Genomic DNA, 25202 nt, shown 5'->3' on the forward strand with positions numbered 1-25202 from the left:
TATAGCCTATTATACAGAGCCGACAGCGTTGGGAAAAAATAAAATAAAAGTTGTTTTTGGCAGGTTCGGGACTTACTAAATGTTTGCAGGACGTGTCAGGATTTTCCACTTAACAACAAACACAGGCATGCATGGAAACTTGTTTTTTTATACAAATATCTCTGTTCTAGAACTGTTAGTTATCAAAGTTGGATAATCATCTACAGTGAGGCAATATGGACTAATACATCAATTATTAACATGTACCCAACTGTACTCATATAAAAGATGCTGGGAGCCTTTCATGTCATAAATAAGCTTTAAATAGCTGACTGAGTGGCATAATGTTGACCTTATCTTTGTTTGAACTGTACCTGTGTACCTTTGAGCCTGTCCCAACAATTGTACAATTGTATGGGTATATATATATATATATATATATATATATATATATATATATATATATATATATATATATATATATATATAATTAATACAGTGTTAGATGGTAAACTGCGTTAACAAATAGCTACAGCAAGCTGCATGAGGAATTGCTCGCTATTAGATCGCTTTAAGTTCATGTAGGTTTCTCATATCTGTGAAGCCCAGCAGATGTTTTCCTCAGTCCATGATTCTCAGACCACAGCTATATACAGACAGTATAATTACTGGACTGGTCTGAGCACAGCCTGCCATGCCCTTTCTCTGTGTCACACACACACACACACACACACACACACACACACACAGACACACACACACACACACACTAACACACACACACACAGAAACAAACAAGCCACTCATATAGTTTAAGCACGTAGGTCTATATGGCTCACAAAGTTCGATCAAGTTTGACATTTTGGAAAACACGCAACTACACTTTCTTGCTGAGAGTCAGAGAATAAGGTGGAGATGCTCATGTCTGTACTGTAAATATAGCTGAACAGGCACGTTGGTGGCTCTGTTCGAGGTAACAAACAGCCCTGTTTTGACACTCGAGCCACTCTCTTCTAAAAGTCAGCAATAATATAAATCATCTTATTTCCCCTATTTTTGTTTTAGTTATTCTTGCTAATTTGGAAATATTTAAATGATTTCAACGTATTGCACTTAATCAACTTTCAAACTTCCATTTAACTGTAAATACAGTCAGTATGTTTTGGCAGCAAGACTGATTGTTCTAATCTTGAACTATTTCAAGCCAAGAAAACTCACTCTTCTGTTTTAAGACGTTAACAGTCTAATTTGGGGCAGCTAGCTGCAGAGGAAAAAGAAAAACTGAGAGTTTTCCCACACTAGTGGTGTGCTGTGAAGGAACTTTTTTTTATGTGTCACCTCAGCAGTTTTTGGTCGCCTCTAGGTGTTGTAAATTCAGTCTCCCATTCTAAGGAGGATTACCGACTTTGAAGCTCCAAAGATTTCCAAAACAAGGTTTGACTTCAAGGCTTCTCTCGGAGTTGAGGGGATTTTAATGAGGGGATTTTGACTCCAGTCATAGCTGATCGGCTCCCGTAATCAGGCCATCCATCACACTTGTGTGCCTATAGTGCTTTACTGGCTCCTTTACCCTCACAGATATACTGCACAGTGCTTGGGGGGTTAATTCTGCCTCACATACAGGAATGTGATGCACCCAAAGAGTCTAGTGGTGCACAGGCCAACATAAGGTGATCCCATTGGATCATGAAGATTGCATGTTTCTACCCCGGCAGCTTATGCAAATCAAGTGGAGACTTTGCGCTCACCATTGATAAGAATGAATGAGTGACAGAAACATCTCTACAGTGTGTCCAGCTCTCCAACCAATAAATGCAGGGATATACCTGAAGGCCGAAATAAATCTGCAGGAATGAGTCCTAAAACCCGGAAATGAGTTAGCATTTTTGCGTATCCGGTTCCCTCATCTTAAAGTCAATGGGCCTCTTGAATGTCTTTTTTTTCTTCGATGCCTTAAATCATGTCTATGGTTTACACAAGCTTAAGAGATTTTGTTCTAAAATATAAAATATGTCACTCAACCACTCTCATATAAGCTCCACTGAATATGAAGCTACAACCAGCAGCCTGTTAGCTTAGCTGAGAGACTGGTTCCTGGGGAAAACAACTAGCCTGGCTCTGTATGATGCAAACAAAATAATTCAAGTAGAAGAATCTGCCTACCAGCACCTCTTTAATGTTTCAAATTAACACATCAACCAAAATGTTAACATACCAATATGCAAGAACTCTTTATGGGAGGGAGCATCTGGTTGCCTGATAACCTCACAGTGATGACAAGACTTCAGGAAATAGTTTGGTTATGGCTTAAACAAACACGATGTACCATGTAAATCACAGTCCTGTAGTCAGATTTGTGACCTTTCAACTGCGCCAAGCTAGCAATTTCTTTACTTTATGCTAAAATAAGATAATCTCCTGCCAGGGTTAGCTTTGTATTTTGCAGACATATGAGAGTGGTATAAATCTTTTCATTTTACTTTTGGTAAAAAAGCAAATGAACGTTTTTCATAAATGTGTCCAACTATTGCTGTAAGACAATAAATGAGCTCTTTGTTTCTGCTCTCACTCCCCGTTAAGCCTTTCCCTTAAACAACCTTCACCTTTAAACTTCGACTAAATCATTAAAGACTCGGAATTCAAGTCAGCTGACAAACTGAGCCCTATATCCACTTCATGTGAGAACAAAGCAGTGGTCGCCTCAGATCTGGCTTTCATTATGACATATTTTTGCCAAACGCACCACAACAGAGACGTGGATAACACAGACAAGTTGGCACGCAATGCTGCTTTGATTGACGTCACCTAATGATGCATAAAGGTCCACGTGAAGCCCTGCAGTTAACACTAACTACCACTATCGTATCAGACAAATAGAGGACAGATGCTGGCATGAGTGTGAATGATACCACCTGTGGTTTGAAACTTTTCTTTTCTATCTCTGTATTGTTTCAGTGGAGGATGGTCATTTCCTTTAGTGTGTGAGAGACACAGTTTCAAACAGACAAGTAGAGAGATTTCCTCAGATTAGACTGAGGAATTGAGTTATGCACAGCAGTCTTTGGATTTTGAATGAAGATTTGTTTTTAGTCCCCATTAATTAATGACAGAACTGCTTTACTTTACAAGATTTTTTGTCAATTTCTGGTTGTCTCAAAAAAGAGCTCACTGACCTTTGAATTGATTTGTTAGTTGGTTATCTATTTGACCAATAGAATTTTTTTCATGGAGAGGGGAATCACATATAGGGTTAATGTATTCCTGAGACAACACAGAGTAGAATAAAATGTGAAAACTGACACCGTCTTAAGAAGACTTCAAACTTCTACATTTAGTGACAGAGGGTTCATAGTTTGCATGAATTTGAAATTCTAAAAAACATTACAATACTGTAGGAATAATAATAATAAAAAAAAATGTTACTACAGAAACAAAAGAATACAATATAGATAATACCAAATGTTGCACATACACCAGTGAACTGAACTGAACTGAATGAAGTTGGAGAAAGATAGAAAGCAATAGAAAGTGACAGCGATGGAAAAGTAAAGATGGAGAGAAATTGAGCGTGAGATAGAGAGAGAGCACCATAGACAGAGAGAGTGGGTACATTGTGCTGTGTAGTCGGATCGGGTCGTCTCGGTCACAGCAGAGAGAGAAGCGCTGCTCAGATCAGCTCAGAGGCTGACAGCTTCCTGACAGGGATTTAGAAAAATGCCTGTAAATAATAGGGGTTCAGACCTGGGGCACCTTGCTCCTTGACAAAGTGCTCATTTATCATCTATCACTCTCTGTGTGTGTTGCCAACGATGCCTATAATTGTCACAGAGTTTAGATCATTTTCAGTGATATTTGCATCAGCAGACCACTGACACGAGACATGCAGCAATACTGGGACAACAGACATTTTCCATATGTTTTAACAGCAGGGTAAAGTGGAATTCTTATGGCAATCATCTGCGTCATCTCAAAGAGAAACATTCACATTTCCAGGGAAAGGAAAGGAAAGCAAAGAAGCAGACTTTGAGATAGACGACATCATTGATTCAAACTGAACATCTGCAGACCAGACCCAGCCTTAAAATAGGTACTGTTGGTTGTAAGTAGGCCACCTGCAGAGTATATTTATTCGCTTTGTATAAATAATGTGTGTGCAGTGCACATTATTCATGTTAAGGCTACAGCTGAGTGGCCTTAAGAAACATACAGATGAGCTCAGATGAGACGAGATGCTAATGAACCCTTAGTGACACTTTGGGGCTTGATTTGAGTGAAGCAATTCCAAATATTCAATATGTAGATTGCAATCCAGGGCAATACATATAATAAACAATAAAGTACACAAAGATGAAAAAGTGTCATCTTTGGCTTCGATTTTACAGTTACACCATGCAAGTATACACCATGTGCAAGACAACCAAGCCCACTGGGACAATGTGAGCTGTTGAGATGTTTAGTGTACACATTTAATTCATTCTGGTTAGTCTTAAAACATTCCCACGCCCATGTAGACTTGTTGTGGAGGGAAGCTGGAATTAGGCACTATAAAGTTTAAAAAAAAATTTTTAATGTGTTTTTGCACCGAATGAGAACTGTGGATTTGGTCACCCACCATTTCGCTTAATCAGGATCTCTCACGGCCAGCATGGGAAGAAGAAATGAAAGCAATTTATAACTCTTTTAATGTAGCTGACATGTGACATGTGAGCAACACGTGGGACCTCTGCCGAGCCCTGAGTGTCTGACACGCCCGTTAACCACCGGGGCTGAGGAGGAGGATCGGGGGAAAGTGGAGCGGAGGGAAGCAGGAACCGTCCGTCCCCTGTCAGAGGTATGCGGGGCTCTGACGTCATCCCCCACGCTTTAACAGGCTCCAGCCCCGGCGCGGACGCAGACAGAGGTGCACGGCCGAGCAGCGACGGGACGAGGAGGATGTAGCTCACCTGCGGAGAGCCGCGTGTCGTGCGTTCAAGACAGGACTTATTCAGGAGTCAATGCATTTGGAGTTCCTCACCAGTGATGAGTTGGCTCCTGGTGTGGATTCTAACTGCAGCCGGGATTCAACAGGTGGGATGGAGGATAGAGTTTTTTGTTGTTGTTGTTGTAAATATCTATATATATATATTTGTATCTGCATACTGAGCTCACATCCAGGATGCAGAAGAGTTGTGGGATTAACATTATTCTGAAAATGTGCATAATGTCCATTCATAGCTTAGTGTCAGTGTTCAGATTTACGTTACACCATAAGAAGCTTTAAATTAACTATAATGACACCTAGTGTGTTTATAGTACTTCACAGTAAGTTGTATTGACCTTTGACAGTTTAATTTTAAAGCGATTGCACTAAAGAACATGACGTATTTGTTGAATCCATATAGGGACTTTTGTGGGAGCACGGTGGCGAGTTTATGGTAACCACGTCGTTCAAACCCATTTTTGGTTGTAAAGTAAGCTTGATTGAATGGTCTGACTAAAATGAACTCATCATTCCCTCTAGATGGTTTTGAAGAGACGTCGTTTTGTCATCTTCATCTCGGAGTTAAACTTGAGATGAAGCCAGTGGCCAAACTGCAGCTTCACTCCCTCTCGTTTGTTTCCCTTTGGTGCCACCTTGTGGTTATGTATGAAACTATTTATTTGTGGCTTCATTAACGGCTTTATTAATGTTTTCCACATTCCCCTATTATCTGTATCAGTCTGTGGCTCAGCTTTTAAATACTGGATGCTGGTACAATAAATAAAATCTGTGACTTATTACAACAAAATGCCGTTTTCTCTGTTTTGCCCGTGTTAAGCCATTTAGCAAAGGGAAGTAATTTATGTTTGAATTACTTTATTTAAAAATGAGTCCATGCTTATACATTATTTCATATAGTAGTAGTGTTATCCTTTTAGCTGATAGTGAAATGTAATGTAGTCTTTTTATTTTGTATTTCTTGAACTTTTTAATGCCATGTTTCCTTCTTTAAATGCCACACGCCTTTGTGGAAGGATTTTGTGAAAACAATACCGCAGTGAAAGTTTGTCTATTTCCCCATGGCCTTTTTGGGAATAAAAGTGTCCTTTTTTAAACGTTTTCCCACTTCCGGAAGGGTTCGTCCATGCCGGTGCAGAGGTCAAAGGTCATCTGGTCTGACAGGAGGAAAAATATCAACCTAGCAGAGGAAGGAGGGTCATCCAGCCTTTTCACTTTTCAGAAAAAAAAGACCATAATCATTAACTGGCCATCACCAAAATATGATTGTATTGTAGAAAAACGTTCAAAGAGATGATGATATTAAATGGTTGTGTTATACATATTTAAATTTGAATATTTTGAGATCATCCAATTATTTGAGCGTCTTTCTTTGCTTGTAGTCTTGCTCAAGTTTGATGAAATATCTGTTTCTCTAATTCATTCATTCATTTAGTGCTGGATTTATTTGAGTCAGTGAGTGAGTGAGTGAGTGAGTGAGTGAGTCAGTTGGTGAGACACGTTTCTTTCATGGATCAGCTCCTTACTAGTGAAGTGAAGTGCTCTGATCATAAGGATGATATTATGTTTTGTGAGTATAGGACCTCACTTGTCGAGACAGTTGCAATATGTCTTAATAATTCAAACTGTTATTGTACCTCATGTGAGTTGAGTGAAATTGGCATACTCTGAGTTTTGCCCCAAAAAGTTCCATATTAGTTTTAAGGATGTATAGTTTGGTGAACTTTTCTTTACCTAGGAAGCATTCCTCAGTCTCTCTCCCTAGACGATGACGCAGAGACCATCTTCTGACATTCTTCTTAAGCACGCTGTGTTCTCAAAACAAGCAGAATTGAATTTGACCTTTGAAAAGGGATATCTATTATCATAACACATTCAAATTAAACAAAAGACAGGCTTCTTCTCCTGTGACTCGTGCATCCACTGTCCAAAACTTAGGTCCAATTGCCAGGATGTTAATGTGAGTTCATGTGGCCTGCTTTAGTGAGAACATCTGCTTTTAAGAACCGCAGAGCTGTTTACTGTGTGATCTTGGCTTCACAGAGCAGCTTGTAAGAGTCAAAACTGTGGGGGGGAGGGGGTGTTTCATTGGCAGGATTTTGTAACAGCTCAGCACAGTTTAAATATGATTATGTTACACTTCCAGAGTGTTAAGTACAAACAAGACTTTACTATGTAACTGCTTTTATGAGATTTTCTCCACTGGGTTTTTAATTCATTTGTATCGGCTTAATTGATTTATTGCACAGTATGATGTTAGCAGGCCGCTGTGTGTTTCCCCGTGTAGGCAGTGAAACAGAAGAGTTTGTTCGGGCAGGATATGAAAGAATTCAGGATCAAGGATATTAAGAATAATGTCTTGCCACATGAACTCAAATACCTTTCTTGTAATAAAAGATGGCATTTTCATTTTGCAATTTGTGTGACCAAAGATAATACTGTATTTGAGGGTTCACTCATGATGGTACAGAGATTAATTGATGGTCATACTCTGCACAAAAACATGATTTTTAGTGAAATTGAATGGTTGAACTGCATTCATTTTTAAGAAAGTCTTAAGGCTTAATTTGCCCACTTTACTCTCTCCAGGCCTACTCCCAGAATTCCACTGCCATGCCGCCTGCGACAGCCGTCACATCCCCAGTTGCGGACCTGTACAATCGCACAGAGTACTGCAAGTGGCCCTGCGATTGTCCCAAGGTCGCCCCCGCCTGTCCTCCGGGCGTGAGCCTCCTCATGGACGGCTGTGACTGCTGCAAGGCCTGCGCCCGCCAGGTGGGCGAGGTGTGCAACGAGGCCGACACATGCGACTACCACAAGGGACTGTACTGCGACTACAGCTCGGACAAGCCTAGGTACGAAAAAGGAGTGTGTGCATGTAAGTGTCACTCACCAAAACCAACAAAACAAACAACTGATTTTACACAGCTGGTTCTAGTTTATTTTCTGATGTATTTTAGGTTCACTGTCCACACCGCAGCACAGATTGCAAGTAACAAGACTTTTTGGGTAGAGCAGCTGTTTGCTACCATGTCAATGCTGGTTGTCGTAGCAACAACACAGATGCCACTTGACCAGAATACTGATGTGGTTTAAAGTTGTCTGCCCGGCACCACGGGCTGCAGCATACAAGGCAGTTGTTCACCTCCTCTGGTTTTGGTTTTCAGTGTTAGTAGTTCATAGTTGCATGAGGCATTTTGAAAGCATATATTTATGTGCAGAGCTATGTTTGCTGCTGACAGTGGGATATCCTGAATTAAATCACTTAAAATAGAATAACAACAGTTGCATATCCACAAATGTGAAGTGGTTTGTATTACAAACCAAATATGGAAGGGACTTGTTGACATCATAAGCCTGCATTCAATATGTTTTAGGGATGTTTACACATGAGAAATGATGACATGCAAAACACTTTATTTAGACATCGGATTTTTCACACTAACATAGAGAATGTTGGGTTTTGCATTAAAATAGTGTCACTTTCAAAATTAATGTGACATTTACCATTTCATTATTTTCAGCTATTGTGTGATATCGGCCTGCAACAGAAAGTGTCAAACCACAAAGTAATTTGTCTTATGTCACACAGTTTTACCTCTAAGAATAAACAAATTCATAACTATTTGGATCATAAAAGCTATGACATTAATTTAGCTTCCAAGGGTTTGCAGCATGCCTTGCATGTCCGTATAATATGTGACTGCTTGTCATTTATCTCTGCCAGATATGGTGGGAACAGGCTGCGAACATGATGGCGTGATCTACCGTAACGGGCAGAGCTTCAAGCCCAGCTGTAAATACCAGTGTGTGTGTGTGAACGGTGCCATCGGCTGTGTGGGGGTGTGCACAGAGTCCCAGCCTCCGCGGGTGTGGTGCCAAAGCTCACGCCGGGTCAAAGTCAGGGGACAATGCTGTGAGCAATGGATCTGTGATGAACCCAAAAGAGGGCGCAAGACGGCACCACGACACGCAGTAGAGGGTAGGACACTTCAGATATATATATAAACACACACACACACACACACACACACACACACACACACAAACACACAAGGAGGTAGTCTGTTACTTGGTAAAGTTGGGCTTTATCCCCTAATTTCCTTTCAGCCCACGGAAATGTATCACAGTTCACAGTTGAGTCTGAAAACATTCAGGAAATCTAAATCAAAGGGAATGCTTCAAGTATGGTAACACAACAACTAGGTTATGCTAGTGGGGAATAAACTAGTGGGTTGTTTAAAAACAAGCATTGTCATTGCTTTATAATTATGGTTGTTATGTAAACTAATTAATAGGTCCAGCTGGCTTTTTAAAGGACTCGGATCTGGAGGATGTCATTACATGTACAGTTGGATATATTGTACATGGAATGCAAAGTATAGCTTCAACTCTTTGGACATTTCTTATAATATATATTTAATTTACATTTAGTAGAAGAAAGAATAATTATTGTTTTTCATGGATGGATATGAATGGATTGGGTTTGTAGTAGCAGCTGTGTTTGAAATTGGCAGTACAAACTTCTTTTGTTATGCAAGTACAGTTTGTAGTCCAGGAGGATCATGAGGTTTGGGTGTGTGTGTGTGCAGGAGCAGGCCAATCCTTTCCTGTGGAAGCCCTCACCCAGTGTTTGTATCATGTCAAGTTTAGTGTCTCATTATTGCAGCAGTCCTGTGAAGGATCATTGTACAAGAAATCTGTGTGTTGCATAATTGTATAGATCAGATCTAGATTACGTGGCAATTTAGATTAAAAGCAGAGACACTAGAAGGATCCTATACTTCTCTTGGGAAAATATTACAAATATAGAAACTGTCCTTATTCTCAAATCCTTTTAAACAGTTTTCAGGACCTTTGACTTTTCTTTCTTGTAACTTTAAACCTTTATGTTGATATATTTATCCTTTAACATTATTGTATTCATTAGCTCTTTATCTAAATAGAACTAAGATGTATCAGTGTGTATGAAAAACTAAGTGTAGCAGTTTGTAGACATGATCTATTTACCTCACTTCCAGCTTCCCCAGCTGAGACCAGGAGCTGGCACAATAACTGCATTACCCAGACTACCTCATGGAGCCCCTGTTCGAGGAGCTGTGGTCGCGGCCTGTCCCTGAGGATCTCCAATGCTAACGACGAGTGTGAGCTGGTCAAAGAGTCTCGCCTATGCAACCTGCGGCCCTGTGAGGTCGACATCACCAAACACATCAAGGTAGTACTTCCATTTAATATCTTAAGCAGTCAAAAGATGATGTACGTGATAAAATCTGGATGTTAAAAAGGTTCCCAGACTTTACCCCTTTTCTACTACCTTCCTCCATCAGCCGGGAAAGAAGTGTCTGAACATCTACAGGGAAGAGCTGTCTTCAAACCTCACCATCTCTGGCTGCACCAGCAGGAAGCAGTACAGGCCCAAATACTGCGGCGTCTGCACAGACGAGCGCTGCTGCATCCCCTACAAGTCCAAAACCATCGACGTGGAGTTTGAGTGTCCTAACGGGACAGGGTTCACCTGGAAGATGCTGTGGGTCCAAGCCTGCTTTTGCAACCTCAGCTGCAAAAACCCCAACGACATCTTTGCCGAGCTGGAGAGTTACTATGGTCACCCAGAAGTCATGAACTAACGGGTGGCAATCACACTCTCTGCCTGTGGGAGGATCCTGCCTTACTCCTGGCTTCTTTTTATTACGCAAGGTTTTATATTTGCAATGCGTATGATTATGTACAAGGGATTTTCTTACGGTCTTTTTTTCCTATTGGAAAAATCTGTAAATATGAAATATATATGTGCCTCCAGATTGGATTCATAAAGCATGATGTGCTTTTGAAGAATATTTGAAGCACTGCTTTGCAATTGAATAAAATATTCAGCCAGTGAGTGTGTGAAATAGTGAGGGCTTAATTTATTTATGTAGCTTTTTGCATATGAAATAACATGTGTAATGTTCTTGATGTGCTTTCAAGAACAGTCGACATTGTCTGTCCTTAAACTCACAAGTCAATTTAGATGATAAGGCTTTACTATTTTACTAAAATGTACTTTATAAGAAATGGTAAAAAAGACATGGACTAAGGTTCCAAAGACAAAACCTTATTTTAGGACATAAAATAAGCATGTCCAAATAGTTACAAATAATGACAGAATCAGGGAAGATCAGTTACAAGTTTTTTATTGTAATTTTTTTAATAAATACAAACTGTTATGTCACTTTAATGCTTTTCTAGAGCATTAGACGGTTGTATGTCACATCTTTACAAAGCTGTTTATGTGTTCTACAAAGCTAAATGTTGCTGTAGTGCAAGTATAATATGGGAGAATAAGGTGTTGGGTAAGTTCTATGGCTATCCTCATGTTAAAATGTGGACCTTCACTTCACTCACCCAAAAATCCACAACCACATAGGAGCATCACGTCTAAAAAAAGAACATTTCCATGGCACATCTTTGTTCCATCTTGCTTGATTGCATAGAAATCATCATAAAAAGAGAAGAAAAAAACCCACTCATGTCTAAAGCCATGACCCATTAATAAAGCATACAATGTAAAAGTTTTGTGTTTTGATTCATGACAAAGCATACAGCCTCATTGGAATGTACTATAAATGATTGTGTTATTCCTGTAAGGAGTATAACAGATGTATAGTTGATAAAAAAAATTATGTTTGGGAAAAAAACTTATGGTTAATAGATATTGGCAAGGTGAAATAATACTATTTGCTGTACGAATATGATATACTTGAATTCTGTCCCTTAATTTTAAAAGTTACATAACAATTTGTGGGAAAAAAAAAACAAAACACCTTTTTTATTAATCCAAGTGCCTCTCTCCATCCACAAATCTGCTCCCACGTACAAACGACAACGCTTCAAACATGAAATATAAAGAATAAATGATCAAACAAAAACAGAATACAGTCATTTACAGTCAGGTATTTTTTAGAAAGCTGTATTAATATGGTGAAAATGGGATGCGGGAATGCAGAAATGGAAATTAAAACATGTTTTAATATGCATGAGAGATACATGTACAAGCTGGTGTACTCTTTGCCACAGCTTTCTCCGACATTCTCTGCTTCGGTGTCCCAAGATGCTGCGGTGCCCCTAATTATACACACACACACACACACACACACACACACACACACACACACACACACACACACACACACACACACACACACACACACACACACACACACACACACACACACACAGAGGAGCTCAGGAGCATTTTCTGCTCAAATATGTGTGAGTCCCTCAGAATGACAAACCAGGCATATAGCTGACCCTGACCTCTGAGAGCATCATATTTTCAAATTTGGGCATCTCACCTGCACTGAATAGTCTACAGGTGAGTGTCCATTGTGCGTTTTTACAATACCAGGTATGCTAACTTATGTGTCCTCCTCCACATTGGTGTTTATGTGCGGAGGAATGTGTGTGTCAGTTAGAGGCAGCGCAGCACAAGCCGAAGGGACCATGAGCTGTTTTGGTGCCTGGAGAGTGACGGTTCACTTAGCAGGACACTTCGGTGGACTTGGGCACAGCTTGGTCCACGTTGCCGTCCATGGAGCCGCCCGTGTGTGAGCGGCCGCGCTGGTTCTCGGTCGTGTGGCTGCGGCTGCGGTTGCCCTCGTTGGTGTGTGAGCGAGAGCGGTTTCCCTCACTGGTGTGGGAGCGGGAGCGATTGCCCTCAAAGGAGGTGACGCTGGAGCCGGAGGCGGTGCGGGAGCGGACCAGGCGGGTCATGCTGGCAGAGGGCACTGAGGGGAGAAGGAGGATGCTTTAGTAAACGCACCGTTTTGACTAAAGATTATTCTAGTGTTACTGGGAGTTAACCAAGTACATTTAAGAACATTTCTGAGGTACTTGTACCTTTTACTCCAGTACATACTTCTGAACACAATAGTTACTTGTTACTGTGCAGATTATGACGTAAAAAAAAAAAATGTAATGAGCTAAGAAAATACAAACCACCCAACCGTATATAAAATGTAACTTCGAGCAATAACACATTCAAATGTTATTTATATGTGTATGTATCAGTAATGAATATCCAATAGTATAATATTATTTCACATTAACACCATAACTGTATTTTATACTTCCATGCCATAATGAAATTTGACTGATAATATTCAAATGCTTTTTTTAAGTTAAGTTTTGAATGCAACATTTGTACTCGAGTGGTGCTACTTTTAATCTGCTAACTTCTTCCAGTGCTGTTCATTGCACACTCTTCAGTACAACAAACATCTGGAGTTGACCTTAGGTTGAAGTGATAACGTGAGTACATAGGTCATTTATTAACCCAACACAGGGTTGAAGAGCAGAACGTGGTTGAACTCTGCACACTCATGGTACCAGAAATGTTGAGTACAATTCTTTATTTTAATTGTTTACTGTGAAATGCATGTCAATTAAGGCAAACTATTACATGTATTGAATACTTACTGTATCCCATGCCCTGAATGAAGTACTTGAAAGCTTCTGTCAGTTTGGCAGGCTGCAGAGAGAGAAAAAAAAACACAAGTAAGGAGATGATTAGTCATTAATTATCACACTTGTTTACAAGTGACACATTCAATCGCTCATCCAGCAGCTCACTGCTAAGAGCCGGAGATATGACAGCTGCTACGAGCAGGTGCTGCGCATGGTGGAGGATTACAACCTGACAACTGTGGTTCATTTCAGCCACTTGCTAATGCTCTTAAGTGGTACATTCTTATGTCATCCACCCGTCCACCTGACCCTTCTGCAGCGATTATCCAGCCCTGCACAGCCTGTTTGACAACATTAACAGTGTCTCGCAAAGCTTTTCTCTGTCACACAAACACAGACGTACACACCTGGTCAACCTGAGGCATGCCTCCACAGTCAGACATCTGGAGAGAGGAGGGAAAACACAAAAGAGACCATTAGCATTTAGCTTGTTGTATATTTGCACAGCAGTGTGCACACGCCATTACAACCATTACACTCGACATGTCCCATTTGAACACGTCAAACACCTTGTCCCTGCTACCTCCAATCAGTGATTTTCTAGACCCTGAACAGTTAAAGCTAAAATGGGTGCCATTTATCGGGGTTAACAGCCATTTGGTTTCAGCTGTGGATCATAAAAGGTTGCCTTGGGCCAACACAAGTAGGTCAGTTCAGCAAATTGTGTCCTCAGAGGCTATACGCCACGCACGTCGCCTCTGAGGACACGCTCAGCTTTCCTACCCCTGGTTAATATGTCACCAGGTCAATGCTGAGCCACTGGAATATATGTCAGCCGATGCGTTTCCATCAAGGCTATTAGAATAGGAATGATAATATGGGACAGGTGCTGGAGGAGGCGGCAAGGCGGAGAAACAGGTTTGCTTACCTTAAGCAGGGTCGTCTTTGTTGGGTCCAGCTTGGTGTTGCACTCAACCTGTGAGTACAAATAAAACACATCTATTCAGTACAGTATCTGATAGGATTAGTAATCATATTTTGCAGGTTGAATTTATAAATTGTTATGGGAAAATAATGTGAGATAAAGTGTGAAATTGTATTTGAACTAACAAATCTGGTTTTAATGCATCACTTATAAATGCTAGGACATCTAATGCTGTTTGGGGGATTTGGGGCGTCACCCTGAGCTAAAAGCAGTAACAGTCACACAAATATTTCACCTTGAACAGATTGAACTACTCTCCGTCACTTGATTTCAGTTCCAAACTAAGTTGTGTGAAATAGTTGTCCATAAGCATTTAATCTTACATCTTGGGCTTTAACAGATGACTGGAGGGAATGGAAAAACATGTCCAGCACAAGTTTGCTGGGTAACGATGGTGGGAAATCAAGTCATTATTGGAGCTTTGTTTTTAACGGCTGTGTCCACTCACCACAGCCTCCACAGCAGGAGAGCTGTCGCCAACCACCAGCAGTGAAGGGCACCTGGATAAGGGAGACCCATACATGACAAATCAGCATTGGTGAAATGTAATATTTTATATAACATCGGGATTTAAATGATGACTTACTTGAGGGTTTTGAAAATGCCTCCTGGGATCGGTCTCTCAATTTCCAGATCCCTCCGACTGTAGAGACAGACATATATTATAGAAAATCTTCCTATTTCTGTTTATTAAAAGTTAAGATTCTGCCACCTGTTGCACCTCAGGTTGTACTTTACTTAATGTTGTTATAGTCGACTGACTTTGATGCATTTTATTCACCTTTCGTAGGACTTGACAAAGAGATGCAGGTTAAACTGGTTCATGTCATTTGTGATGTGGTGGCGGTATGTTCCGATCAGGTCATGGTTGTTGTGGATCTCCTCCTGAAGAAACCAAACACAAAATCTGTTGAGATCACTGAGACCTAAAGACTTCATCACACTGCCCTGTCACACAAAAAAAAGAAAATGTGAATTTGTACCTTTCCAAAGAGGTGGGTGATGAGCATGTCAGGCATGGCATGGGTCCAGCCGCTGATCTGAAATCAGACATGAACATATTTAGCTTTTAATGCAGCATCTATATATGTGTTGGTCAGTCCAACATCTTCAGTTTTTAGTTAGCATCTGGCGATGTTTTCATCTTTGTGTCTGTAGGTTTGAGCAATTAATGTGTGTTACCTTATGTGCAGCCCAGTCCATCCATCCCTCAGCACATGGGTTGATGTTGATGAGCAACAATCCCTCCACCATGTCCGGGTAGTCCAGCTAAAACACACACACAACATGATATTAGTGATTTATTACTGTATCACACACATGGTGCATTTAGATAAATATATGTGCTTTGGATTAGTTTTAGTTATTTGTGTGGCGTAAGACAGCTCTTGGGTTGTTTTTATTTAGTAAATCTGTTATTTTCCCCGATGAGTTTTTAATAAAATTTCTGTTTAATTAAAATGTTGTGATGTATTTTGTGCTACACAGAAACTTTTCTGGTTAAATACATTTTAAATAAAAAAACTATATATATAGCCCTATGATGGACACTTAACATATTTACAGAGAAGGCTGCAGCAAGGAGTGAAGTTAAGTTGTATCTCTGTCAGCTTTGTATCCACAGAGTAAGACTTTCTAGTGTGCACAATGTAAGTTTTGAGCTGGAACATTCCTGAGGCTTCTATGGCTCAGCAGGCTCAAGCCATAAGCAGAATTATATTGCCAAACTCAGCATATCGAAAAAAAACATTAGCTGGCTCTGTTAATCCTAAAATGATTAAAACTCATAATTATTGAGTGTGACTGAGAGGGGAAGGGGCAAACTTACAGCGAATCTGGTCAGAATATATGCCCCGGCTCCAATGCCCATTCCTAAAACAGTCTTCAGCCTGCGATCAAACATACACGGATACTGTTAGAACAAGAGGTTAGAAAAAATCTTAAATCTGAGTGTGAAGAGTGAGTGTGAAAACTGCAGCTCAATTTACCCAAAGTGCTTCAACACCAGTGGGATGATCTCAGAGATTTGGTCCATAGAAGGGTACTCGTATCTGGAAAACAAAAAGCATATTGTTACAAATTAATGATTAACAATTTCATAATAACCACTAGCTAATCCCCTGGTCTATATTGCTCTGTATTGTTGATATCAGCCTGTAATAGACATCTGTTTTCATATCACGTTCAGCTAAGGTAGCTTTAACATGAAGCAAAGTCCCACCATCAAAGCAGAGATTAGATTAAAAGAGATAAACACCCGGTCTTGCAACACATTTGTAAAATTAGATCGTCTTAAGTTCATTCGCAATGATCTACCTGTCGAGTCAAAGTATACAGCCTGCTTGACATACATTAAGTGCTGGTGTGTGTGTGTGTGTGTGTGTGTGTGTGTGTGTGTGTGTGTGTGTGTGTGTGTGTGTGTGTGTGTGTGTGTGTGTGTGTTTGTCTGGCTCACCCAGTGGAAAAGGTGTTAGCTCCCTCATGCTGCCCGGGGGCCTCAACATGACACACGGCAAAGTGCTGCATGATCTCTGACATGTCCTCGTGGTTGAAGAGCGTGTTCCAGCAGGTTTTTTCTGAAAAACAGTCCAAGGAAAAGGAGGTGGATAAGTGATACTTAAGTAGAAATGATCTCCAGTAACTGGAGAATAAGTGACTTGTAAGACTTGTTTTGTATAACATGCAGATGTTGTGCCTCGTCATCTTACAATATTGGACATTATCACAAAAATCTATCAATAAGAGTTTAGATACTGTAATGTAATAGACATAACAATATAAAGTTAGGTTGGTGAACCTAATCTGGTCCTACATGGTACGGTAATACAAAACATCCAAGACTTTAGGCACAACAACAGACGTAGATCGAGCTCAATGGGTTGCCAGGCTTACGGTTCAGTCCAATGTCATGGAAGGTGAGGATGACTGGTCTGTCACCCTTGGGAACCCCCTTCATTGTACAGTGGATTCTTCCATAAGGAGTCTCCACATCAGTCTCCTACAGATGCAAAGAACAATTAACATATTTAGCATAAAATGTGACTAAAAACCATTCAACAACATTCCAAGTAGACACATCAGAAGATTCAGCTTGAAGCTACAACTGTTACACCTCAACATTATATCCAGCAAAAGAAGGATATGTCAAAGCTGAATACATTTACCACCACATTGCATTTAAAAGTTAAACACAAATAAATGACCAATTAACGACACAAGAACTTCATATTTAATGATGCATTCACAAAATTTAGTATTGCCTCATTTAGTTTAAAAATATTCTTAATTTTTTTTTTTTCAATTCTTAAATCAAGTCACCAAACATACTACAAAACTGCCAAACCATTTAAACGATTTTCCACTTATTAAATCCAGTCCGTTCCTAATAAGCCAAATATCAGAAATATAAAACTATTTTCTATTCAGTGCTGACACCTGTTCTATAACTCCAGCAGGGAGCATAATCCGCCAATGCACTGGAAACTACTCAGTGCAAACATTTTCTACTCACACAGACTTCTATCTCAGCAACAATCATTTCCACGTCAGAATCCTCTAGAACCATGTTTGCAGGAGTAAAGCTCTGCTCGCTACTGGAAAAAAATAGTTGCAATGGCTCCCTGAGCTATAGATCCAAACGTTAGTAAGCCTCTGAAGGATGCAAACGTTGGGAAGCCTCTGTAGTTTTTAGCCCTCCTCTGGGAGCTGCGCTTTATACCCCCCCTACTTACCAGTTGGCCTAAGCTCCTGGCCTCCCATGACGCCCTGCAGGCTGGTCAAAACAAGCTAACTCGAGATGGAGAGATCCCTAAATTGGATCAACCAATGTCAGACAGAGGGGCATTGGCTACTGTGTTGACATGATGAGTACATACGAGTGCGTGTTCAGTGGGCAAACATGCAGAATTAATTGGGGAGGGGAACACATTTGGAAAAGCATTTCCAAAATAATGGCTAAACTGAAGAACTTTTAACTAAAATCCTCAAATTTAACCCAGCATTAAAGGGTAGAAAGAACTTAACAAAGACTTTTAAGGTAAGTCATAATGGGTCAAAAAGCCTGATAAAAAAAATAAAAAAAAAATAAAAATAAAAAAATCATACATACATACATACATATATCTTTTTTTTGAGCAGATAAAATCCTAAATAAAGTCTGCCCTATCGTGACCTGACCTCTAGGTCTACATGATGACCTATTGCGTTGTTTTCAAACCAGTTTGGACTGCCCTAGAAGAACATCCAAGGAGCCATATAACCTATTTAGAGGACATAAAAACATCTAAGGATTCACCGGACCTCGCTCCACCCACCCTCCCCTCTACAGTCAAACACGTGGGCTACACAGGCAAAATAATCCTGCAACACAACAAGTGCATATGTAAGTACTGTGAATGTCAGGAGTAAACTCGCAATATTGTCCCCTTTAACTAATCCTGCATGAATAATTGTTGAAAAATTGGCCACCCCAGAGATATCATAACACTTGCACTGGATACTTTAGTTTAGAACATCTAACCTGTCTGTGACACCAAAGTGAGTCAGATGGCTTTATAGGTAAATTAGTTCTTGAAAAACTTGGCGAAAGATCTCGGTCCAACCAGTGACTCCGTGGTGAGTAGGGTCGTCCTTCAATCAGAGGATCGGCGGTTCGATCCCCGGCTCCGCTAGCCCATGTAACCCAAAATTGCTCCCATAGCTGTGCCTACTGCCTACAGTAGTTGTGCCTACAGGGTGTGAATGGGTGAATGATGTCATGTAGTGTTAAAGCGCTTTGAGTAGTCGGAAGACTGGAAAAGCGCAGGTACAGGTCCATTTACCATAACCTCTGCCACTATGTTTGAGGTAAGGGTCGAAGTAATTTTTGTAAATGTACTTCATACTGAAACTGCACCTTTAAGATCAACAACTTCCTCTACATCTTATCTGACTGTGAGGGTCTGAGCGCTGTCCAATGTGCTGAGAGGCCCCCAGACTCAGCACCACCCATATACCATTCAAACTGTGTTTGTCAATGTGCTGGAGAGGCACGAGAAAGGGTTGATGCACTGTAGATCTCATCACTCTCAGTACCTGACTGAATTAGCGAAAGGCCCAATAAGATTTCAGTCCTGATAAAATCATAGCAGATGAAAAGGTCACCGCCATGATGGATGAACCACTGAGAAAACTATGTTGATTAGTTGCAACGTATTTATTTGTATCCACCACTAGATGGTATCAAACAAGCTAAAATAATAAGATAAAACGGTATGTATATACAATCAGTAATTTTAGTCGACACAAGCTTCAAACAATATAGCTGGGTTTACAGCTGGTGAGAATGATACATGCTGGATCTTATTTCTTGTGTCTGCAAACATACCTTGATAACGAGCTGCAGCACAGCCTCTCTCAAGCCCTGCAAGGAAAGAACAGAGTGATGAAAATATAAAACTAATGCAATTACATTGTAACATGCTATAATCTAATATCCTGAGGGCGCCATCCTGTCACTGAATGTATTTTCTCATCCATATGACCTCTGTCATATGAGGAACTGAGTTCAATTTCAACTACACAACTTTGTAGTGGTGAACAAAGGTCAGCAAACTACCTTCAGAACTTGTGCAGCACAGACACTTTCACACAAACCTACTCATGACTAAATCTACTTATTAGAGTGAAATCTAATCTTGTGAAGAAAATAAGAAATGTGAGATTTTTGCATTTTACAGCCATCAGCAAGCTTCATTTCTTCACCCTGTGGCTGGCCGTGATTAATTTTTTCACTTTTGACAGGGACATTAGGGTTTGAGTGCCATTTATTTATCTGTTGTTTAATGAGTGTGATAGTTAATAGTATCAATATTTTTTTGGTGCAGATCCAAATCCATGTCCTCAAATATGAATTGCTAATTGTGAGATCGTTAAGGTTTTTACTATTTTCTAATGAACTGCTACATTTACTCAAACAAAAAGAACTTGGCAGACATGATTGCATGTCACGGTTTCTTAATGCAACTACAGATGAAGATTTAACATGTATGTTACTGAGAGCTCTCCGAGTTCTTCCTAGTGTATTCTCCTTCAAAGAAAACCCTTTTCACAAAAATAATTAATCCACAAAATATGTTACTTTGGTGGCTCACATTTCTTTTGACAGCCATTAAAGGAGGGATATAGATATACATTACAAATCACATTTGTTTGTGAACAGAACCTGCAGTATAAAATGTGCACAAATTATTACTTGCTAAATCTGATTGAACCACAGATTTACTAATTAACAATACAAGCAACCTTGTCAGGTACAAATCATGCAAAGCTGAGAGATAGAGTACTAAAGCATTTTTTCTGAGAACTTTTTTCACACACTGTTTGCCTTGGCTCTGTTCAAAATACATACCGGCAGTTCCCTGTCAACCAGCAGGGGTTTGGACTCAACAACCTGGATGTCATCCATTTCAAAGAGCTGCAGAGCCTGGGTGTGAGAGAGATCAGAGTAGTTTGTGAGAGACTGGTTCAACCGGTGTTAGAGCCTTAAGACGCTTCAGGTTATAATGGATAATGGATCTTTCTCAAGCCTCTTTTCAAAAAAGGTGTGGCAAAGGTTGTAGGCTATAGTAGGCTGACTTGCAGACATTGATAGGTTGCTTGAACTTTTGGGCGTGTTCGACAACAAAGCTCTCAAAACGACACTTTTATGGACGTGACTGCACACACGTAGACACAGACCCACACAGGTGAACAGACAAAGGAGCATGCAGAAACTGGCGGGGTGATCTGCACTGACATGCCGACCACATAACGGACACACCTGTGAACCGCCCACAACAGAGACACGCAAACAGATTTCTGACGAGGACACACAGGGGAACAAGCAGGATGGTCTAGTAGAGGGGGGGTAAAAGAAAGGTGACTTCTGGGTAATTATCCCCCTTCTAAACATAAAATACAGTGCTGTGGACCAAGCCGTCTATGCTTTATAAAAGACTAAAGCAATCCCTCCCTGATAACAGCTTCAAGAGATGGGATATTTCAAAAAAGAAAGAACAGCGATAGACAAACAGGAATACGTAGACTGAAAAGGGCAGAGAGACAAATAAAGAAAGGAAAGGTGTGAAGAGAAGCCAGGCGTCCGACTGTGCTGTGGGTCATGATGCTGTGTTGGACGCCGGCTGAGGCTCTGCATGCAAATCAAATTAGCCAGTTAAAAGGCCTCTTTGTCCACTGGCTCTGGTGGCTCCTGAGAGCCAGGGGCCTGCCCTCCTCTCTTCCTCACTGACCCACACACAACCAGGAAGCAACAGACACCCTCGTTTCCATCAATACATCCATACTCTTTCAGCCCTCCGCTGGCTCTCTAGCTCACCAAGAACCAAGACGAACACAAAAAAGTGACAGAATACTGAGTATTCTGTCACTTTTTTGTGTTCGTCTTGGTTTCTGCTTGGTTGCAGTTGCCATGTTTGCTCTTTCCACACATTGCATCTGTTTTGTGCTCTCTGTTTTTTTCCGTTGGTCTTTGTCTACATCCACAATAGACAACTAATCAACACCGACCTACTGGACTGCAATCTTGCTGTCGGGGGGAGTTGGTCTTTTAAAGGAAGTTTTTCGTTGTTGATGTCTGACAGAACTCGCTTTGGACACACACACACACACACACACACACACACACACACACACACACACACACACACACACACACACACACACACACATAAATACACACACACATAAATACACACACACATAAATACACACACTCCTCTGACTGGGAGGACATAGCCCGGAGCCAGCCGGATCTCACAATAGCACGGAGGAAGAGGAGTATCAAACAACAGGTTCATTTAGCTGCTGAGGCCTTCAGAAACATGGCCGCCATCGAACTGCAGGAGCTTTGTTGAAGAGGGCAAGAGATCAGCCCCCGTTGAGATTCCACAGCCATGTGAGAGAAGTCATGTTAATGAAGTTGAAAAATGAAACTACTCAGGCCGTTTCAGATTAGGAAATGTGGGGGAGGGGGTCTTGGGGTGAGGAGGAGGGGGGAAATCAGCGCATGCATCAACATGGGGGAATCCTCTAAGCCTATTTTCAAGCCTATTTGCAAACACCATCACCACCTGTTAGCAGATTGGCAGCACAGAGAGATGGCTGGGCAGCAGGCTGAGACAACTAGGTCATCTGCTGTTTACATCAGTGGTGTTCCTCCTATTGTTTGCCTTGCTGAGCTAATGCCTCACCTGGCCAAGATGAGGGAAGGAAGGTAAGTGTTTTAGTTTTGAACCCCACAGGATCCTAATCCCAAGCACTACAATATGAGTACTGAGACTATTCTTATGTATTGATTGGTCAAATTAAGAGTTATACAATACCAAATGATTGGCATGAAAAAAACCTTGCTCCATTCAAAATATACATATAAATGACGAAGATGTGCATGTTGTTTCTCAGATCATCAGTGAGATGCAAACTACCTCGATACAATATATCAAAAGGGATTTGAGGTTTTTGCAGTGCATCTTTTTCTCACAGGGATTTTATGTTGCTGCTGCAGCAGGGGGCTCTCTCTTTAAACTGGCTTTACTCCAAAATTGGCTTGGTGTCATTGGCAACAGTCACACATTGTCTTCAACCGAGTCAAACCAGTTCTTGCATGCATATTCTCTATTGAAACTGTGTGTGTGCATGTGTGCATGTGTGTGTGCGTAAAATGTTGGGCTGTGGGGAAGAAAACTAACTATTCACTGACACAGCTTTGGCCTGGCAGAAGTGAGACTGTGTTACGCAATCGTGAACAGGAAACAGTGGGAGGATATAGGCCCAGGACGATCCAATGCGTAACCAAGATCAGCTGCATAAGGAATACAAACTTCTGTGAAATACTGGCTGGCAAGGTTTCACTATTTCTGAAACAAGATTTTGAAAAAAACATGAAGTCCCATGGCAGCATGCACTATAATAAAGAATTATATATTATTATTGACCTCATGCTCTTAACAGCCAATTGATAACCCATTACTATTCAAAGCATTGGTAATAACCATAACTCTCAGGATTAGGTTGTATATGTTGATTCCTGAAAAGCATACTTGTTGAAAATCCAATGTTTTCACTTGAAAGTGAGATAAAGTGGCTTGAGCTTTAGAGTAAAACAACAACACTGGTGCGGGGCCTCTACATAACACATTAGTGCTTGTTTTGCCGCAGTAAATCCAGAAATATGGCACATTACTTTAAACCAGAACATCCAAGTAACAAAACCGCATGAGCGTAAACTCTTTCTCTGCTCGCTTGGGAGAGAAACATATGCACTGATTAGATTTGGACAGCAAGTCTCAATATTAGGGAACCAGAATCAAGGCCATCCTTCCTCCATATAGTTTTAAATCCACAAGCCTGTGGCTTCCATCTGCAGAAACAATGATTGCTTCCCTAATCTTTGGGAACTCGCTTAATCTGTCAAATCCCTGGTTGTGAAATATCAGCATGGCGGCAGCAGGCCTGCCGGACTAAGCTGTCACAGACCTACATTTTCAGATTGTAAAAGATATCAAAATGTGTGTATCTCCATTGCTACAGTAAGTTGGTGAGTGGGGTCAGGCTGGTTTGAGGGGAGTACACAGTCACCAGTTCAAGCAGCTGTTTATTGTGAGATGTCCTGCATCACTAGAAACCAGCAGTCCTTCTGAGATCAGGTTCATAATCTCTTAGAGGGGACATTAGAATTAGCTGGAAAACTAAAGCAGGTCAGGATACGATGTTGTTTTGGTGACAACCAATAGAGGAGATACTTTCTATTTTTAGCAGACTGAAATTAAGTTGGCTTAAGTTAAAAAACATACTTTTCATATATGTTGACCTCAGCACTATCCCCTCCCCCCCCTGCCCACACCCTAATGCGTGTCCAGTGTCACTGTGTGAAAAGCATGTTGATCTTAAGTTCCTGCACCTGCTCATATTCGACACATAAGCGTGCTCTGACTTATTGTACAACTGCATGCCACATCATTTGTGTTTATATTTTAGTAAGTATTAAAACATATATAAATATGCCCTCCCAAAAAGTTTTTCCACAGATAATAACTTATCTTTTGCATTTTCTTAATATGCACAAACATCTAAATACATTCAGAAATACACATTTAGCTCTGTGCGTTTTCATTTTCTGCTACTTCTGGACGAAGGAAATTGGCGCATGTGAACTAAAACAGCATCATTTTTTAAAACTGCATTTCAGAGGAGTTGCACTGCGAAACGGGACTAACAACGTGCTCAGACATGCTGCGAAACTAACACACTGAGGAGTAAGCACCCAGCCCCTTAGAAAACAACAAAAACATGCAAATAAGGTCATAATTTGGAGCAGAAACGTACCTCTGGATTAAATGTGTGATTGTCCTGAAATGAACACTCCGAAGATGACAAAAAAAGTCCCCAAAAACTTTTTTTCTCTCTCTTTTCAAACTGCGCAAATTGTTGCAGAGACAAGAAGCGTTGCTTTGTTTATAACGTGCGGCGCAAGGCGGATGTATGAGGGAATGTTATAAAGCCTTGGGGGCGTGCAGCCCGGCCCACTTTCCCCCCTGCTCTCTCTATTGGGCAACAGCAGCTAAGGCATTGATAGCAGCTTGACTCTTTCCAGCGGTTGCATGATGAGGAAGCTGATGACAGCGACTCATGGGGGAAAATACTCGAAGGCCGATCCCCGCTGCATCAACCCTCACAGCATTACCAAACTGTCTTATGGGACAAATTGTCACATAAGTACTTTCAAGGTGGTAATTAGTTTGGTTTAACAGAGCTTCTTCTCTCCATGAGCGGACAGGG

The 25202-nt window shown here is 40.8% G+C and overlaps 2 protein-coding genes across 2 annotated transcripts; one reads left to right on the forward strand and one right to left on the reverse strand.

Moving 5' to 3' along the window:
- The first annotated feature begins 4891 nt into the window (after nt 1-4891).
- ccn4a (cellular communication network factor 4a) lies at nt 4892-10977 on the forward strand. The gene is made up of 5 exons (XM_079231597.1): nt 4892-5046; nt 7547-7835; nt 8685-8939; nt 9979-10172; nt 10285-10977. The coding sequence occupies exons 1-5, from the start codon at nt 4999-5001 to the stop codon at nt 10582-10584; spliced, it is 1086 nt and encodes a 361-aa protein (XP_079087723.1). The 5' UTR covers nt 4892-4998; the 3' UTR covers nt 10585-10977.
- A 137-nt stretch (nt 10978-11114) lies between these two features.
- ndrg1a (N-myc downstream regulated 1a) lies at nt 11115-24871 on the reverse strand. The gene is made up of 16 exons (XM_079231596.1): nt 24750-24871; nt 20776-20850; nt 19753-19788; nt 17280-17385; nt 16843-16963; nt 16376-16438; nt 16216-16276; nt 15570-15656; nt 15371-15427; nt 15169-15272; nt 14974-15030; nt 14836-14887; nt 14331-14378; nt 13810-13845; nt 13415-13466; nt 11115-12723 (listed from the first exon to the last, which is right to left on the reverse strand). The coding sequence occupies exons 2-16, from the start codon at nt 20830-20832 to the stop codon at nt 12476-12478; spliced, it is 1185 nt and encodes a 394-aa protein (XP_079087722.1). The 5' UTR covers nt 20833-20850; nt 24750-24871; the 3' UTR covers nt 11115-12475.
- Nucleotides 24872-25202: the final 331 nt, after the last annotated feature.

Source organism: Taurulus bubalis (assembly GCF_910589615.1).
Source record: "Taurulus bubalis genome assembly, chromosome: 16".
NCBI classification, from domain to species: domain Eukaryota; kingdom Metazoa; phylum Chordata; class Actinopteri; order Perciformes; family Cottidae; genus Taurulus; species Taurulus bubalis.

What these genes read in the sequence shown, in the direction of transcription:
- ndrg1a (XM_079231596.1), bottom strand. Translation starts at nt 20,832, where the DNA reads ATGGATGACATCCAGGTTGTTGAGTCCAAACCCCTGCTGGTTGACAGG. An exon ending in CTGGTGTTGAAGCACTTTGG is followed by an intron (nt 16,277 to 16,375) that starts GTAAATTGAGCT and finishes GTTTGATCGCAG; the next exon opens with GCTGAAGACTGTTTTAGGAA. An exon ending in TGGACTGGGCTGCACATAAG is followed by an intron (nt 15,428 to 15,569) that starts GTAACACACATT and finishes GTCTGATTTCAG; the next exon opens with ATCAGCGGCTGGACCCATGC.
- ccn4a (XM_079231597.1), top strand. Translation starts at nt 4,999, where the DNA reads ATGAGTTGGCTCCTGGTGTGGATTCTAACTGCAGCCGGGATTCAACAG. An exon ending in CTGCAGCCGGGATTCAACAG is followed by an intron (nt 5,047 to 7,546) that starts GTGGGATGGAGG and finishes TACTCTCTCCAG; the next exon opens with GCCTACTCCCAGAATTCCAC. An exon ending in CGAAAAAGGAGTGTGTGCAT is followed by an intron (nt 7,836 to 8,684) that starts GTAAGTGTCACT and finishes TATCTCTGCCAG; the next exon opens with ATATGGTGGGAACAGGCTGC.